The sequence below is a fragment of the Hippocampus comes genome, unplaced genomic scaffold (assembly GCF_001891065.2).
Source record: "Hippocampus comes isolate QL1 unplaced genomic scaffold, H_comes_QL1_v1.1 scaffold367, whole genome shotgun sequence".
Classification (NCBI taxonomy): domain Eukaryota; kingdom Metazoa; phylum Chordata; class Actinopteri; order Syngnathiformes; family Syngnathidae; genus Hippocampus; species Hippocampus comes.
Window position 1 is genome coordinate 1,208,417 of NW_017805741.1, and position 18,112 is coordinate 1,226,528.

General features: G+C 48.0%; 2 protein-coding genes across 3 annotated transcripts in view; one reads left to right on the plus strand and one right to left on the minus strand.

The window, feature by feature from the left end:
- The first annotated feature begins 121 nt into the window (after window positions 1-121).
- On the plus strand, window positions 122-6,161 carry mapk7 (mitogen-activated protein kinase 7). Its single transcript, XM_019883464.1, has 7 exons — window positions 122-478; window positions 1,072-1,346; window positions 1,992-2,157; window positions 2,623-4,052; window positions 4,248-5,320; window positions 5,465-5,595; window positions 5,824-6,161. The coding sequence occupies exons 2-7, from the start codon at window positions 1,076-1,078 to the stop codon at window positions 5,969-5,971; spliced, it is 3,219 nt and encodes a 1,072-aa protein (XP_019739023.1). The 5' UTR covers window positions 122-478; window positions 1,072-1,075; the 3' UTR covers window positions 5,972-6,161.
- Window positions 6,162-6,357: 196 nt separating this feature from the next.
- The window catches only part of LOC109523990 (serine protease 33), a 14,065-nt gene continuing 2,310 nt past the window's right edge, over window positions 6,358-18,112 (minus strand). The window contains exons 2-7 of one of the 2 annotated variants that reach the window (XM_019883546.1): window positions 13,579-13,758; window positions 8,438-8,550; window positions 8,183-8,259; window positions 7,351-7,622; window positions 6,964-7,115; window positions 6,358-6,840 (exon numbers count right to left, since the gene is read on the minus strand). In XM_019883546.1, the coding sequence (XP_019739105.1) occupies window positions 6,583-6,840; window positions 6,964-7,115; window positions 7,351-7,622; window positions 8,183-8,259; window positions 8,438-8,550; window positions 13,579-13,758 (1,052 nt within the window). In that variant the 3' untranslated portion in view covers window positions 6,358-6,582. Of the gene's footprint in view, window positions 6,841-6,963; window positions 7,116-7,350; window positions 7,623-8,182; window positions 8,260-8,437; window positions 8,551-9,033; window positions 9,424-13,578; window positions 13,759-18,112 lie in introns of those variants that run through there. The other variant, XM_019883547.1, reaches the window with a different exon arrangement.

Here is an 18,112-nt window from a genome sequence, read left to right on the forward strand (position 1 = left end):
TAGTTTAACAGAGTGACTATCCCGCCTTCTATATTCCTATTGGACAGACTAACTGTCATCACATACCATTTGATTGGCTCGTCACAGGCCAATCACAATGCCACGTGCAGTATTTTTTTCCGTTCAGGGACCTCCCGGACACGCACAAATTCTGCCTCCGACTTGATGCGATGCTTCGAAAAATAACTCCTCAACCTTTTCGGCCATTTGCTGCAGTAACAAAGAAGAGACTCCAAATCAGGCTGGAATGTTGTCGCTTCCGCCGTAAACTCGCCCGTGTAGCAAAACGATGCGAAAGCGAACGCCTCAAGCTCGCGAGTGTATTTTTGTCCGACAGAGGGCGTTCGTGCAAGTTGGTGGCTGGCGCCCGCCGTGAAAGGATACTGTCGAAGAAGACAAAGACAAGGAAACGCCAGACAAAAACAAGACGCTGACATGCTACCTAGGCGTTGAAAAGACTCAATTAACGGACGTTTTGGTGAGTTCGCAAGGTGAACGACCGTCACGTGACGCTGAAACATACCCGCACGGTTGGTTATGTTACGTCAAAAATGACATCGACTTACATTATTTGTCGTTGACAAGGCTACGCCCCTGCCATGAGAGATGGGGAGATACTGTAGTGTAGAACGACGCGGTACGATGCAGTCTTTTTCTTGTTGCTCAGCATTGCAATTGTACTTCACTTGCTTGTATGGGAATTTCAGTTCAGAGAGTGCGTCGTATGTCAAGGTGTCTCCCTCACTACTGTCAACGAATACCCGATTATTTCATCAGCAGGGTCTATCGGTCGTTTGAATGATCAAGGTTGCTTAGCTTGTTATTGAATGAGCCAAGGAGGGCCCGGAGGTACATATTTTACATTTGGAAACATCTAACCACAAACCACCCAAACCAAAATGTCACAAAGTATACATCCTGAAATAATGATGATCTAGTCCGAATTTACTCACAAATCCACATGGTGTGCAAGAAGGAATTTCTGCCCACAGCAACAATTAAGTCATCCAAAACGATGCAACTAATTTGTATTTTACCTTTGCTCACAATGCATCCCTCCCATTTCCACAGAGAGATGTCATCTGAAGAGCATGGGGATGGTCAAAAGTGTCAACCTGCGGCCGTGACGCCTGCAAGCATGACGGCGGGAAAAGGCGATGAGAACCTGCACGCGGTTAGATCGATGAGCGGCAGTACGAACACCAGCACAACTGCCAAAAACTTGGCTTTGCTTAAAAAGCACTCACTGGATGTGAAGTTTGATGTGGGCGAGGAGTACGATGTCATTGAAACCATCGGCACCGGTGCCTATGGCGTCGTGTCATCTGCCAGGAGACGAGATAATGGTGCGGCTTATTTGACATGAAATCAACCTATTTTTTCTGCACAGCAAATGCCCCATTTATTGCAGTTGATGGGTTCCAGACCCACCCGTGATGTGTTTTGGTCAAGGTGGTAAAGACCATACATGTGTTAAAACACATTTCAACTTATAACCACTCACTTTTTAAGTTTTCCTTGAGTCTTGTCTGCATTTACACTTTGACTCGCACAGTTCCACAAATGAGGAGAAACCTGCTTGCTTCAAGCCGTTTGTCACTCCCAGTGGCAAATTACTGTAAAACTGGCACATCAAGCAAAGGAATTAATCTTTGTATCCACAAACATTCCAATGTTCAACTAAACCATAGCGTACAAAGTTAATCTCGAATAATATATTCTCTCTGGGAACTATGACTGTTACTACAAGTTAGTAGGGGACCACCTCTGCCTCCCGTTACAGCGCATCTACATCCAGTATGTTGCAGCCTGAAGTACTAGACTGAATGCGCGCAACTCTAAATTCACACTTACCTGTATGCTCTAAAAATCCACTCATTAAAAATCAGCGAGAGCTCAACTTCATTCACCACAAGCTCATTGTCATTTATGCTTTTCGGAGAAGATGTGCAAGACTGTACTCACGCTTTCATATGCTTGATGTAACTCAGGCCAACAGGTGGCGATAAAGAAGATCTCCAATGCCTTTGAAGTGGTGACAAACGCCAAGCGCACCTTGAGGGAACTGAAAATTCTCAAGCACTTCAAACATGACAACATCATCGCCATCAAAGACATCCTGCAGCCTAACCTTCCTCACTCGGCCTTCAAGTCTGTGTACGTGCTGTTATTTGGACGCAAATGCATGAAAATGCAATGACACAAAAGGTTGAAAATTAGTAGAGATGGCACAAGTACAAAGGAAAAGTACAAATATTACTCGACGTGATGTAAAATGCTAACATTTGGGAAGGCCCATTCCTTTGTTCTTGTTACAATTATTAGCAGAGACTGAACTCCTTTACCTAAAAAAAACAAACAAAAAAGACTGAAACGTACTTCAATACAGATGTAAAAAATCAAATGCTTACTCTTAATGATATAAAATAGCAGTTTTCAAAACTTTCCTTACCTGTCATACTGCTTGTAATAAAGGTTCAAATAAAATGTATGCGCCTGCAATCAAAACATGTTCCCATAGTCTGTAATGCCGTGAGCTAAATAACAAAAACAAAACCAAAAAAAAAGCTGGCATTGTATCAACTGGCTCCGGTTCACTTTCTCTTCTTCCTCCCTTTGCAGTTATGTGGTGCTGGACCTCATGGAGAGTGACTTGCACCAGATCATCCACTCGGCCCAAGCGCTCACGCCGGAGCACACGCGCTACTTCCTGTACCAGCTTCTCCGCGGTCTTAAGTACGTGCACTCCGCCAACGTCATCCACCGCGACCTCAAGCCCTCCAACTTGCTGGTGAATGAGAACTGCGAGCTAAAAATCGGCGACTTTGGCATGGCCAGGGGTCTGAGCTCCCACCCCGAGGAATCACACTCCTTCATGACTGAATACGTGGCGACCCGATGGTACCGAGCTCCCGAGCTGCTCCTGTCCCTGAATCACTACACGTTGGCCATCGACATGTGGTCCGTGGGCTGCATCTTTGCCGAAATGTTGGGGCGAAAGCAGCTTTTTCCCGGCAAGCACTACGTCCACCAGCTCCAGCTCATCTTGTCCGTACTGGGCACCCCTCCCAAGGGACTAATTGGTGCTATTAGAGCCGAAAGGGTGCGCTCCTATGTTGAGAGTCTTCCGTCCCAATCGGCAGTGCCCTTAGCCAAACTGTACCCCCAAGCTGAGCCGGGGGCTTTGGACCTGCTCGCGTCCATGCTCCGATTTGACCCACGTGAGCGAATCAGTGTGACTCAAGCACTGGAACATGCGTACCTGGCCAAGTACCACGATCCCGACGACGAGCCCATCTGCGTGCCGGCGTTTGACTTTGAATTTGACAAGCTTCCCATGAGCAAGGAGCAGATCAAAGAGGAAATTCTCATGGAGATCCAGGACTTTCATCGGAACAAGCAGGGCTCGCGTCAGAGGCTTCAGTTCAGGCCCTTGGTGAAGGCGAACGGCGGCGACAGAGGAGCCGCGACGCAAAGCACCCAGCGTGTCGCTCGGGTTTCCTCGACCAGTCTGAGCGAGTCCACGCAGGTTCCCGGCGAACACAACCAGAAAACCTCACAAATGAGAGAGACCGAGTCAACGTGGCAACGAGGGCCAGCCGAGGTGAACCGGACGTTCACGAATCAAATGGACACGTGTGGCAAGGATGCCGTCAATTTGCCTCGCCTGACAAAAAGCGAAAGCGGCCCGGTCGACGTGGACATGCCCAGCGCCAACTCGGACAGCGGCCAGCCAGAGACCATCGATCTAACCACACCCGTGTCCGGTCACGATGCTGAACCAATGCGGGGCAATGAAGGGCAGGAAAGGCGGCCTCCGCCCAGCCAGAGCCAGCCTTCGTCCTCCACGACACCTTTAGCCAGTACTGTGCCTTCCCTTTCGCTGTCAGCTGCCCAAGCGCAGTCGCTGTCCCACAGCCTCTCGCAGTCCCTGGCAACAAACCAGAAGCCGCCCCACGGTGCCTCCGAGGGGCCCAGGAAAGATGGGGCCATATCAGAAGACACCAAAGCAGCTCTGAAAGCAGCTTTATTCCGAAATAAAGCCAGGGGCGGTACGTTTGTGTGTTTGTTGTTTAATTGTGGCTCCAAAATGATTCTCTTGTAACATTCAACTATGGTTATTTTGAAACAAATATTCGTTCAACATTCATTACTTTTAATGTGGGCTGGATTTAATTTGATTTAGAAAATGTAGCAGGCGACAAACGTTCTTGGTCATAATTTCATTTCTATGATTTCTATTGCAGATGGAGTTGTCGCTGCACTGGGGACAGAGGCGGCCACCGGAGGAGGAGGAACATCGTCGGCCGTTTCCACGCCAGAGTCGCGACGCCCCGTCACCGCTCAGGAGCGCCAGCGAGAGCGTGAGGAGAAGAGGAGGAAGAGGCAGGAACGAGCCAGAGAGAGGGAGAAGAAACTGAAGGAGAAGGAGAAGCGAGAGGGAAGGCGCGGGGACTCGCTGGGCGGGGTCCTGCTGAGTGACAACGACAAGAGCCTCTTGCAGCGCTGGACAAAGATGATGGACAGCCGCAATGACAAATCCCACACGTCTAACAGCGAGGGAGGGAGGACTCGAGACTTTAATGTGAACGCCGCTACGGGTGACAACACTCAAGGGTCAGCCAATAACACACCTGAAAAGGAAACAAAGTTTCCATCTCACGGGCAGCTAATCTCTCAAGTCCGAGCCAGTCCGTCCGGTTTGCTCCAGCCTCCCGGCAAAAACCAGCAGTTGCTCTTTTCCATGAGTCAGAAGAAACCGGCAGATATTGTCCTTGCCGTAAGCGGCTGCGTGGACCTGATGGCCGTCTCTGGAACTTTTGTGAAGAACAACACGCTCAAAGCTCACGACGAGAGCGGCGGCCCGAGCGGGTTCAACTGCTTCGATAATTGGAGCGGACAGCAATTAGAGACCAGGCCATCACAACATGCAAAATCGCACAAGACACCGCCACAGCAGAACTTTCTCCCGACACAAAGTCAAGCTTTGGCCGACTCTCGGACGCAGCTGCTCCCACTGGAGACTTTTTTAACCCAAGGCCCGACCACACTAAGCACCAGCGAAGCCAACGGTGAAATCAGCGGCCACGATCACCTCAACCATCACGTCACGCCCTCGGCCGCTAAGGCCGGGCCCGTGGAGAAGCTGTGTTCCGCCGGTGGGGGCAGATTAGGGCCGCAGGCCCCAAACTCCCTCTGCGAGGCCTTAGGACTCCCCTCGCGGGTTCATCCCAGTTTGGGGTTCACAGATACGGGAGAGCAGGGCCCCTCCATCGCCCCCGACATCCACACAGTAACACTCCAGCTCTCCAAGTCTCAGGTGCGTCAAAGTCCGGGGGTTTCTTTGGGTGACTGCTGTGGCCAATTGATTTAAGTCCGACCTAGAAGCCGTCATTGAGGTGTGTGGGCGGGGGGCAGCTCGGGATGACAAAGGTGGGTTCAATTTTGTGTTCTTCCGTCTCAGGTTGAGGACGTGTTGCCCCCAGTGTTCTCCGTCACCCCCAAAGGCAGCGGGGCGGGCTATGGCGTGGGCTTCGACCTGGACGATCTTCTCACGCAGTCGCTCACAGAGCTGCAACACTGCGACCGAGACAGGTGAGTCCTTGTTGAATGCTACTTACCAAACAAACGTTTGGGATTTGGGGCTTTTGGGTAAATTGTCAGACTTGACTGAAAAATGCCACTTGGCTCTGAAAATATCCCATTGAACTCCATTTTCACCTGTTCAGGTTATTGTGCACTTGTAAATTCATATTGTGAGAGTTGTGTCATTTAGATTTTGCGCATGCAGGATGACGGCAACTTTTTGTTTGCCCTCAACAGTTACGACTCGGCCCCGCTCTCGGCCTCGCTCTTATCCGATTGGAGCGAAGTTCACCGAATGACTCCGGCCGACCTGGAATCACTGCAACAGGAGCTCCAGCTCGGGTCTCCCATGATCCTCACGGATTCCATTCCACCTGACGCCTGACTGAGTGCCCGCGCTTGTCGGAATGTACAAATCGGGAATTTCTGACTGAATTAATTTAAGAAGTAGCCTCAGTTTTTTGAACTGCATTACGAAGCATCTTATTTTTACACCGGTCTCTTTGACCTAACATAACAAAATCAACTGCCAGCCTGTGAATGTTAATGATTAAAATACAAGTTTTTTTTCATAGTGTTGGGTTTTTTTCAAAGCACCATACACAAAATTAGTTTGTCTCTTATCTAAGGCATTCCTAGTCTTATGCGGATCAAACAGTATTTGAAAAAATGTGTAATGATCAAAAACATTATGAGCATTTGTGGCTCAAAGGTTTTTAACTTTACACCACAGTTCCTTTGAAAAATAGTTTTAGCCCAAGAGCCCTAGGCTCACAGTATTGAAATTACATTTATTACAAAAACCAAACTCAATACAGCTCACAGTTGCCATTTCAAGTACAAATGTATCAAAAACATTTTAAATCAAACGTCATTCCTCGACTACACATTTAAAAATTATATTATGTTTCTTGGTGCTTCATGATTTGCAAGCAGAGAGAATTTCTTCATTTGGCCCGGTTTTACCTTCCCAAAAATCTCTTTGTCAAAGCTTACTTACAGCCAACGCGGGACCAGAATGGCAGACAAACAGCCAAGCAGTGCCGCCGCAGACCCCTCTAGCTGGTGGCGGTGAGCTCGGCCGTACAGTCCGACCTCTGGTATGTTGTCGCTAATGAAACTGGAGTAGCTGGTGAGCCTGGCGTAAACACCCGGCTGGTTGGCCTCAGCGCAGCCCAGCCCGAAACTCACCACACCTGCCTGCACCCAGGTGCCGTTCACCATCTGGCAGACGAGGGGCCCTCCCGAGTCACCCTGATGGCAGAGGTACAAGTGAAAACAAATACAAGTCGGGGCACTTGTAATTCAAGGTATCGCCGTAGCCGAGAGTGTACGTGCAGCTATTTGTGTCAACGTAAAGTGCGAATCCAACAGTACCTGGCACGAGTCCCTGCCGCCCTTCCGGTAGCCGGCACAGATCATGTCATACAAAATGTCCACCTGCTCCGTCTGGTACATCTCACGACATGAACCCTCTGAGATGATTGGCACCTGCACCTCCTGCAGAGGCCCCGCCCCTGGCAGCGGGACTGAGCAGAGAGGCACATGAGGAACTTTTAAAATTGCTTACAGCTGTATTCTTGTCCTCGTGTTTTTAACAACGGTGGAGTATTCACCTAAGTTGTCAGTACGGCATTTCTCCTTTAACCTACATTTTCTTTTTCCTATTTGTTTGCACCTTAGAATGTCCTTAGCATGCAACATTGCAAATGCTCCCCACCCCCACAAAATAATACATACAAAAAAATAGGAAGCGAGCCTCACCGCTGTTGCGGATGTCCCCCCAGCCGGTGACGTAGCACAGCATGCCACCAGGAAAAAGGGTGCCAGAGGCAGGCAGGCAAACGGGGCGGATCCAATCCGACCAGGTCAGGGGGGTGGCGAGGCGCACCAGGGCTACATCCTTACCACTGTGAGGCTCCACATATCCGGACGGGATCACCACGTAGTTGACGCGGTGCGCCGACTGGTGCGTGTTGAAACTGTTCAGGTAGTACCAGCCGGCGTAGATGGTGTACGAGCTCACATCGGATGGACTGAAAGGAGATTAGCAATGTGCACTCAATGTGCAGCTCTTAAAACGTAATCAATAAGAGAACTGTGTCCAACATGGTGCCTTTATCAAGCGACAAGCCCTTTTTAACTGACCTTTAACATTTATCGAGCAAAGACATTTTAAATTAGAAAAACCTCACAGCACACAGCCAAAAGGAGGTCATTTTATGAACACTGTATATTGCTTATCAATAGACAACGTGAGGCTGTATTTCACAGACTTACCTTGTTAACCGTGTACATTGTACAAGTATATTGACAGATGCTTTAAATTGTCATCTGGTGAACATCAGTGCCCACGAGCTAAACTTGTTAGGGGATAAATCAATAAACTGCCTATGATTAAATAAATGTTCTTCTCATCCAAAAAGGACATCAACACATTGCCACGGATGCAATTTGAAGATCTCGGGTGACTACGTATTTTGAACTGTCAAAATTTCATATTTTCTCCAGACGAAGAGGGAAAATGGATGAAATGAAATTCCATACTTGCCAGGAACTTGGACAAATAAGTTTGTGTGCATGCGTGCGTTCTTACTTGGGGAAACAGTGAGCGGCTGATAGGATCCAGTTCTTTGTGATAATGGAGCCGCCGCAGACGTGACCATTATCTTTCTGGAGGCCAAAGAGGAAATTGTAAAAACTCTTCCACACAGTGAGTCACGTCAGCATCACAAGCAGATGCATCCAATCACAACAATACTTTTCACACCACTTGGAAAGGCACACACGGTAAGAAGGAGCGGTGTATAGGTGGAAGAGGAGCACCTGTGGCTAGTCTACTGGGACCCACCTGTACAGATACCTGCCACGGCCACACCCCATCCACGGCGTCCATCCCTCCCACAATCCTGTTCTCCTGCAGTGTCGGTCTCCCGCATTCTTCGGCGTACGAGAACAAGAAACCTACACGGCCATACCAAGGATAGTTTAGTTTTTTATTAGGAAAATAAAGAACTCTTACTTCCCTCTGTAAAAGCCAAACACGACAAGAGATCGATAAATACAGAGACAGATCACCTTCAGGATGTAACAAAACAATTACCTGTATTGCAGCTATGTTAGTCAATGACACATCACACTACCCATTGCATTTTAGGAATGTGTTTCTGAAACGGTGACTTATACATTGGAAGATAAAATGGGTTAATTTAATAATAATAATAATCATAATACTCTTTCATAGGCTACTGGAGTGGCGGTCTTAGTCATAGTAGGCGTCTTTCCTCGTTCAATGTCACTTGTATTTTCATACAACTTACAACCAAACCCCATAATCCTCATTCAATGGTAAAAAATGTCCCGTTTCTGTTTTTAAACAGCGGATTTGGAGAGGGACAAAGAAAGTGACATGGCGACGACCAGGAAGATGCGGAGGGGTGCACTCACTTGCTACGCCCAGAAAAGTGGCAATCAAACGAGACTTTAGTGACATTTTCCACGTGTTTTTCGTGTCACGGGTCGTAGTCCAGCCCAGACAGAAGCGAAACTCAAACAGCACAGGCGTTGAAATGAGTTTAAAAAAAAACAAAAACCTGGCAAATGGCGTTCATGTACGACGACCTTCCCACCCGGCGACCGCTCAACGAGCAATTGAGCACAGTCGTTCTTTGAAAGAAAGAAAAAAAAAAGAATGAACGCTAACTCCCGGTTCTGTTGGTGTTGTTTCGTAGTGTTGTAACATCGAGTAACGGGGCCAGACTGAATCGGTTTCGGCCACATTCCACAGTAAAACGTTAGCGCTCAATCGTCAAGCTACCTGTTTGAGCGGCGGACCAATAAAAAGTCGCCTTCAGAGTCCACCTGAGCCAATGGAATTCGAGGAATGCGAGCGGAAGCCCCGCCCCCGGAAAAAATCAAGGGTCAGTGTGGTATTTGGGTCAAAATAAAGCTATAAAGTGTCCTTATCTCACCCAATTACAGTCTGTGTGATAAGCGCTTGATTGGGGAAAACAAGCTACGTTATATTATCTTTCCTGTCCACAAAGAGTCGAGTGAATACTGGTGCGTCTGGCTGCCGCTGCTCACCTGCAATTTTTAGTGTCTTTTATGGTTGACTGTTTACTGTCTTCATACAAAAATCTTTACACTCCAATCCCCAATCCATTTTTGATTTTAAACCCTCAATCGTCATACGACTGTTTTCAATTGCGTTGTCACAGCATTGTCCTGTGCGTCCTCGGCACAGGAAGGCCCAAGCCAGAATCGAACCCTGGACCTCTGCACTGTGAGGCCGACGTGCTAACCAAGTGACAGCCTGGCTGCCTGTGTAATGATTTAATTAGATTAAATCAAAACCGAGTTCCCAATTTAATGATCCTAACAAAAAAGAATGTATGTCCCCCCCCCCCCATATACCTGGAACAGATAAACGCAATTCAAGCTTGTAAGTCACCGTCTCACTGTTGCATCCTAAATCTCCCTCGGTGGGCTTTTGCGAAGGAAGATGACATATTGACGATTTTGCTCTGCGGGTCACTTCCTTTATTCACATGACACCAAATGCGTATTCATTGTGTCTGTCTTTAAAGCTGTCTCTCTCTCTGTCTCTCTCTCTCTCCCTCCCTTTCTTTTGCTCTCAGCCCCTGCTCCGTCGCTCGGCGGCTCTCTCGTGCCCCCAGGCAGTGTGTCTAGTTTCACAGAGCAATTGAAGGTGACAGGGACAGAGAGAGAGGGAGGGAGGGAGGGAGGGACAGAGGGAGGACACATCACACTGTGGCCTGCGGCTACACAACAGTAGCGGAAGAGCAAGAGATGGAAGTGGGTGGGATGGTGGGTGGGGGGCACCAAAGGAAACGAGCGTCCTCATCGGGAATTCCATAGCCAGGTAAATAACACAACAAGTTGGAATTAGTGTGCCACGTGGCCACAGGTGAGCCGTGATTGCGTCAACACACGCGGGCGTCCTACTTGCTCCTCTTACTCATTTAAATGTGACTGCATTACGGGAGCCAGCCCGTAAGAGCAATTATAATGCACTCCCGTTTGTTTTTATTTTAACGTCTTGATGAATATTTGTCGTGGCATTGTAACCATGGCGACTGCCTCCACACGCACACGTCGTCCTCCCCCCACCCCCGCCCCTTCCGCATCCCCCCTTCAGCGCCGAAAAAGCAAGGGATGGTGAGGGAGAGAGAGAGGTGACAGGAATGAACTAACAAGATGCACTAAAAAAAAAAAAAAGCATGTCCCGGAGCTACATGAATCTTTGCAGCGAAGCACGCGCCGTCACACACACTCACACGCTCACACATTATTGCACTCAGCACATAGGGATCACATAGGTTAGGCCACATTCCAACAACTGGAACACAATAGGATGCTGCAATGAGTTGAGAAGAAAGGAAAAGGTTTAGCTTCTCAACCTCTCTTTACTTTTGGAACAAAGTCTATTTCATTCATTGTCCGCTGTTGAAGAGTTTGGCTATCTCGCTCTGTTCAATAGCTTGCAATTTAATCAACGAAACTACCGCTGCCGTCCAATATCGCATTCCTCTGCTTCTCCTGCAAAGTGGGTAGGATGCGGACCCTCCGCCAAGGCTGAACGATCCTAATTCGGAACAGGACCTCCTGCATATGCCTCAATGTTGTCGTCATCATTCCTTGTTTAGTGAGGAAGTTCAGGAAAAAATTTACAAAAGCAAATTGAAATTTTGGTCATGCACTTTGATCCTGATATCATGTCCTTATTTTTGGGTGGGGTGCAGACTCCCACAAAGATCCATGGCTAATTATGTTACGGGGATGTTCCCAATTTGGAAAAGTCCGGCGGCTTTTGTCGCTGATCCCCATCTGAATTCTCTGTGGCGGTGTTTTTGTGTTCAAACTGCAGATGGTTACATTTTATACACATTCAAGGAATAAAACGACCCCGTGACTGCATAGTTGATGTTGTAATGACGGTGGTCATTTTGAGGCCGCATTTGGTGTAAAAGGTTTGACAACCACCGGCCTGCTGTACGGAAGGTCTTGGCAGAGATGACATGACTCGATCACGCCATGCAAAATACTGTCCAGCTCCAAGAATATCTTCTGGTGGGTTTTTTTTCCTTTGTTTGGAGAATGTTCTATAATTTGGAAGTGATTTAAGTGAGTGAGAAAGAGGTGGAAGAGAGCAACGTGGCTGGGCGGAGGCGGCCAAAGAATAGGCGAGCATGAAAGAGAGAGGGAGCGACAGAGAGAAAGGGAGCGCAAAGTCTTGTCAACCGGAAATAAAACAAGCTGGCACCCTCCCCATCCCCGAGCCCCCGCACCCACCCCAAAGTCACATACTTCCTCTTCACTCCCTCCATCTTCCAGCAAAGAGATATATTTAAACCAGGCTTCCACGCCGCTTCCTGCTGCATACAAACCGTCATACCTGCGTCATGAGGCGCACCTCGTGTCAGGCCTTCGCCTGGGCCTTTGTGCGTGCGCGTGTGTGTACCATTGAAGCAAAAATAACGTGAAGGGCCTTTAAGAAAAATGTCTATTCATTTTTTTCAATCGAAAATCACAGTAAACTCCAAGTACCCTGATTGCTGGCTCGACGCGTTGGTGTGCGTGTGGCCCAGTGTCCGTAGCTTGCGCTTCATTTCGGGCTGACATGTTTTTATTTATTTTCACCGTCGGCTGTCAACTAAGCCCTAAAAGGCTTTTTAAGAAGAAAAAAAAATTGTTTTCAATGTTCACGCAGACTTCACCTGTACTTCAAAGGCATCTTTCATTGCTGTGCTTGAATGACGTCACACCGCGCACGCTGCACACATCGAAGAGGCCCAAACGGGACCGACACAAGGGCCTCGTACCGCATCTGTTAGTTGTGGTTATTGTGCAATTCGATCACTTTCGGAATCATTCACTGAATAGCTTCGCTCGACTTGCTGATCAATTTATTCAAATATGTTCGTCGCTAACGATTGACTCGTTACTGTGTTTGCCTTCTATTTTGGGCACAGTATCATTGTAGATTTGAAAAGATGAATCATCACCTTGATGTCATTTGACACTCCCTCAGGAGAATGTGCGATTCTCACCATCGGGACTAAATAATGGCCGATGATGAAACACGAAGTTGCAGGTTTATTTCTCGATTTTTACTCTGCTCGTTGCAATCAAATTCAAGACATGCGCTTGCGTATACTCGCGCTGCACACCGCAAGGCAAAGTGAACCACATCTCGCACACGTGACAGCCAAATTCATCTGCGTGCATTTTGTTTCTTTGACGATCGGGCTCCTCACGTTGGTGAATCGGCTGGAATGAAATTAAAGTGATACATTGTTTGTTAATCCCGTAAATTTGGAGAGACCGTAACAATCCCATTGCTCGTGTCATCCATCGTAATTGTTTGCCCTTCTAATGACTCGATGGATCCCGCTACATCGGTATTGTCAATATTTTCAGTTCATGGGAGTTCGAGTGCCGACCTGCACTCAGTCAAGCAAACAGCGTCGTCTCCTCGGTCAATATTGGCACGGCTTTTTCATGTGGAAATTGGGCTTCCTCGTCATGTATTTCTCCTCATCTGCGTCCCTCCATTCTGTGCGCCTCATGCTGGACTCTGGATGCGCGCGCCTCCCCTCCTCCTCTCCCTGGCATTAAGTTCAAACTTGACACTGATGTTGACTCACTTTGTCACCCCTCGGTGGCCCTCTACCTCCTTTCCCCTCCTCTCTCTCGCTCGCGCTCTCTCTCTCGCCATCGCTCCGAGGACAAGAGCGCCCGCAGACGCATTTCTCTCCAGAGCACCCCCCCCATGCTACCCCCTCCCACACACACCACCTCTTTCTCTCCGTCGCTCCCTCCATCTCTCCTCCACTCTCGCCTTTACGCACACAGTATTGTCAACAAAGCTGGAGAACAAGGGACGAGGAGGCAACAGGGGAATCGAAGTACACGGGACCCCCGGCGTCGACCCACCTTGATGCTGTGTAAGTTGAAAACTTGACTTACTTTTTTTTGGGGGGGGCGGGGGGTTGTTTTCCCCCCGAATGGCTGTCGTTTGGAGATGGGATGATGCGTTGGAAATATAACGTCGGTTCTCGAAGGGCTCGGCGTAGGGATGGGTGACCTGTGACCTTTCGCCGTTGTGGGCACTTGGTTGTTGTGGTGGAAAGTCAGTTCTTGTGAAACCTCCTAAAAACGAGGGGAAGGAAAAAAAAAGAAATGAGGTCAAACAATTGAATGAATGCATAGGCTGCCGCACTTTCTGCTCTTCTTGAAGAGGTTTCATCAAAAATGGACATTTAGGGATTGCAGTCAAGGTTTCCAGACCGAACTGGATTCATTTGGGCATTAATTGTTGAAGGACAAACTTCAGCTCTTTGTTGTCCTTTCATGCGCTTCAAGAGAAGCGCCGTGCCTGTGCGCATGTCAGCATCCAAATTCAGCATCTTTCCATGTACTTGTGTGTGTGTGCGTGCGTGCGTGCGCGCGCGAGCATACATGCTGGGCGTTATCAGCGAAGCTAAAAGCGTGTAGCATAATAAATGTCATGGCTCTCCGAGTGGCTTCTAATGTACCTTGGTTCCCAAAGGTATACCAGCATTCCAATGTATAACACACACACACGCACGCACACACAACGACAGCCGGCATGTAACTAACTCCATTTCTGTCTGTCATGGTGAGGCTAATTCGCCACAATGCCGGCCATGTGTGAACTCATGCGATATGAACCCCTCCTTCTTTCGCTCCTCCTCCTCCTCTTCGCTTCTTCCCTTAGGAGGAAGAGGTGGAGGATCGAAGGACAGCGCGAGGAGCCCAAAGTGACAGGAAAAGGGGGCAAGCACGCACACAGCAGGACCGCTGCCTTGGTCTTCATGGTGCTTGGGACACTTGGAGTATGTATGAAAAGTTAACCATGCTGAACCTGCAGAGCGGTTCCAACTGGAGCGGGCCCAACAACTGGTACCATGACCCCACTGGTGTACAAACTCAACACAGCACAGGTGAGAGTTAAAAACCCCAAGAAAATCCACATTCGATTTCCTCGCGACCGACTTTCCGTGGCTCTCGCCGCACCGCAGTGTCCGAGGGCTGCCTGCTGGATGCGGAGGGCGGCATGGGAGGCGACGCGGTTGTCGGAGGCGGAGGAGGAGGAGGCGCGGGCCGAGGGGGAGGCGTGCCCGCGGATAGGGACGAGGGCGAGGAGTCTCAGCTGAGGCTGCAGCTCAAGAGGAAGCTGCAGAGGAACCGCACCAGCTTCACGCAGGAGCAGATCGAGGCGCTGGAGAAAGGTCAGGGCACGCCTGCGCGCCAACCAAACGCCGGCATTGTTTTACGGCCAGTCACAGGACGACACACAGTGCCGAATGAATCGGTGGCCTGGATACAGCCTGGATTTTTGTTTTTTTTTTAACCCCAATTTTAACCGAAACGTTTGACATTTCTGGGAGGAATGTTCGCACCACGTGGCCATAGCATTGTATTGTGATGATATAGAATATAAAATGGCGCTGAACACATTTATCTGAGCACCACATAATGTTCGTGTTATGCAACAACTGCCCAATTCAAAACAATGGGAAACACTCAAGTCAGAGTTGATGCTTCTAATATGGTCAAGACACCAGTGGGCAGAAGCGCTTAAACTCAAATGATTATTTTTTTAAACGCATTAATACAATCCATCCATCCATTTTCTGAACCGCTTTATTCTCACAAGGGTCGCGGGGCATGCTGGAGCCTATCCCAGCTCTTTTCGGGCAGTAGGCGGGGGACACTCTGAACCGGTTGCCAGCCAATTGCAGCATTAATATCATTCTCCGTGAATTTTCAATTGTCCCTTTTGGGAGGGGGTGGGGGAATCCCTGCAAGATAGCAAATCCCGTTGTGATTTCTGACTTTACAAAAAGTATCCATTCAAAAAGTATTTTTGTCGCTCAGAAACAAGTGAGCGCAATCAGCTTTACGCCAGAAGAGCCCCTGAGAGTAGTGTCATTCGATTGTACTGGTGTATCTAATAAAGGGTCCGGGGAGTGTGTTTTCCCTCCGTTTGCAGCAATGAGCCCTGATTGCTGTACACAGATGATGAGATCAAATTAAGACCACAACTATATCCTCCAAAATGGCCTCTGGCCGCATAAACAGGGGAGTTTGATCATGCATCATTACTGTGCATGCGTTATGCAGTAAGATAAGTCAGCTGTGCACACGCGCAGGCACGCGCACACACACACACACACACACACACACACACACACACACACACACACACACACACACACACACACACGCGCGCGCGTCGGCATCAGAACGCCACCCTTGACTGGATATGGCTGCAGCGGGCCCTTGAGCGAAATAAGGACGCAATGTCCACTGCGCAGCCGAGTGGAAGTGTATCACTGTGGTCACTCTGCGCAAATGACATTAATGAGGTACACTGACCTCAGCGCATGGCCACGGCACAATAACAATCATGTGTTGACACAGACGCCAATTAGAGCAATTTGCCAGACAGGTTTAATTCGTCCGGTCCGTGTTGCTATCTTGTGCAATATGGATCTGTGAAGGACGTGTTAAATGGCCAACCCAGCGATGGGCAACGCACAAGTACTGACCTCATTTTAATGAAATCGTGTCGTCTTCAAGAGATCACAGGGAGAACAAAACTGGACGGTATGATGAGGTATTCATTCGGCAATACAGCGGAGCCTCGGTTTAGGTGCGACTCCGTTCACGGCAACTTCGACGAATGAACTCCATTCTTCGGCTCGCATTTTAACGCACTGTCTTGAAGTAAGTGACGACGCAACCTTGGATACAACTCGGCAAAAAAATGGCGCCACGTCCCACAATGTAATGTGGTTATTTTTTTTTTGTTTGTTTGTTTTTTTTTTCACTATAGGGTACACTAATAAGATCCAGTCCAATTTTATTGGCAAAATCTGCGGGTCACAATATTAGGGCCACCTTTTGGTCCGCCTCAGCAATTCTTGTTTCCCCCCAAAAAATATAAACAAACAAAAAAAAAACCCACGAATAGTAAATATGATTGTATCCACTTTTTTCACATGTATCTCTGATTTTGAGTGCGCCTCTGAACCTACCAATGTAACCCTGATTGCAGCAAATCTGAAACTTGCCACTTCTTTAGAATTAGCGAGGCTGTCCCTTTGGATTTGCCAATTCGGAATTTGATGAAGTCACCGAGGAGAAAACATGTTTGATGCCAGAGTAAAGGTTTCGGACCACCAAATGTCATTGCTGGTATGCGGGGTCCTGACTTTGGTGAATAAGACTTGACAAAACTCGAACCTGTAGGGATTTGCCAAGTCGGCCTACTTTGAAATCAAAAATGCTTAGGCAGCTTCTCAACACGAATCCTTTCGTTTGAACTTTCGGCGTGTTCCATCACCATCAATAATTTAGATAAAGTGCAACGGATAAATATTTCAAAAATGGTTGTAAGGATACATCGCTCAGCCTCCTTGATTTGTGTTTCCCACGGAAAGTTGAATTAGTCAACACCGATACGACGCGGGGAATTCAAAAAGATGCAGTGCGGATGGCAGCTGACAAATACAATTTCATAACAAACGTATTACCTTTGAGACGCATCCACAGTTTTTCCTAAAACACCCACGAGATGTTCCATTTCCTCCGCAGAATTTGAAAGGACGCATTACCCGGACGTCTTTGCGAGGGAGAGACTGGCCAATAAGATTGACTTACCGGAGGCCAGGATACAGGTGAGCAGACCAGAACCTTCCCTTTCATGACAACGGGGCTGTCAAAACAAGTGCTGAGTGCCACTTTGTCATTCTTCAACTAATACTTGAATCCAGCTCCACCAAGCAATTAGACAATGCTTTGTTGTCGTTATTTGAAAACAAATGCTACGTCACTGCTTTTTGTTGAAGTGATGAGGCAAATAGCTGATGCTTTTGGGGTGGGCAGCAGCCCCCGCACACCCCTACAATAGATCGGCCCAATCTATTGCAGTGAAGAGGATCCACGGTTCATGTCAAAGTTTGATTGTGGGTTCTGGGTAAAGATTTTCATCATTTACATCACTAAAGTAGACAGCAGAAATGAATGAAGTAAAATTCACTCATCATTAGCTATCTACAATATGTCCTGCTCATCTAATGACAGTACTTACGTCATTTGTCGGAAATGGAACAAAAAAAAGGTCACCGTGTTTCGGAATCGTCACTTTATGTCAAGCCTATTTATTATTTTGAAAAGGAGTTGTAGTCGGACGTGTTGTCACCACGGGGCTGTGGATGTTGCTTTTTTTTTGTCCGAAATAGCACTGTGTGGCAGGTCAAAATGTTATTTATATTAAAACAATAATAATAATTAAAAAAAAAAAAAAAAAACAAGGCAGCGTTCTGTCGCTTCTTTACGATCATCATCAACATCATAGATGTGATCTCGTGATGAGATGACCCCTCTGCTCGGCCAAGGTGTGGTTCTCCAACCGGAGAGCCAAGTGGAGGCGGGAGGAGAAGCTGCGCAACCGAAGGAGGGCGGGGGGAGT

Coding starts and splice junctions, on each gene's coding strand:
- mapk7 (XM_019883464.1), top strand. CDS start 1,076: ATGTCATCTGAAGAGCATGGGGATGGTCAAAAGTGTCAACCTGCGGCC. Junction 1,347..1,991: donor TGCCAGGAGACGAGATAATG/GTGCGGCTTATT, acceptor GATGTAACTCAG/GCCAACAGGTGGCGATAAAG. Junction 5,321..5,464: donor TCCAGCTCTCCAAGTCTCAG/GTGCGTCAAAGT, acceptor CTTCCGTCTCAG/GTTGAGGACGTGTTGCCCCC.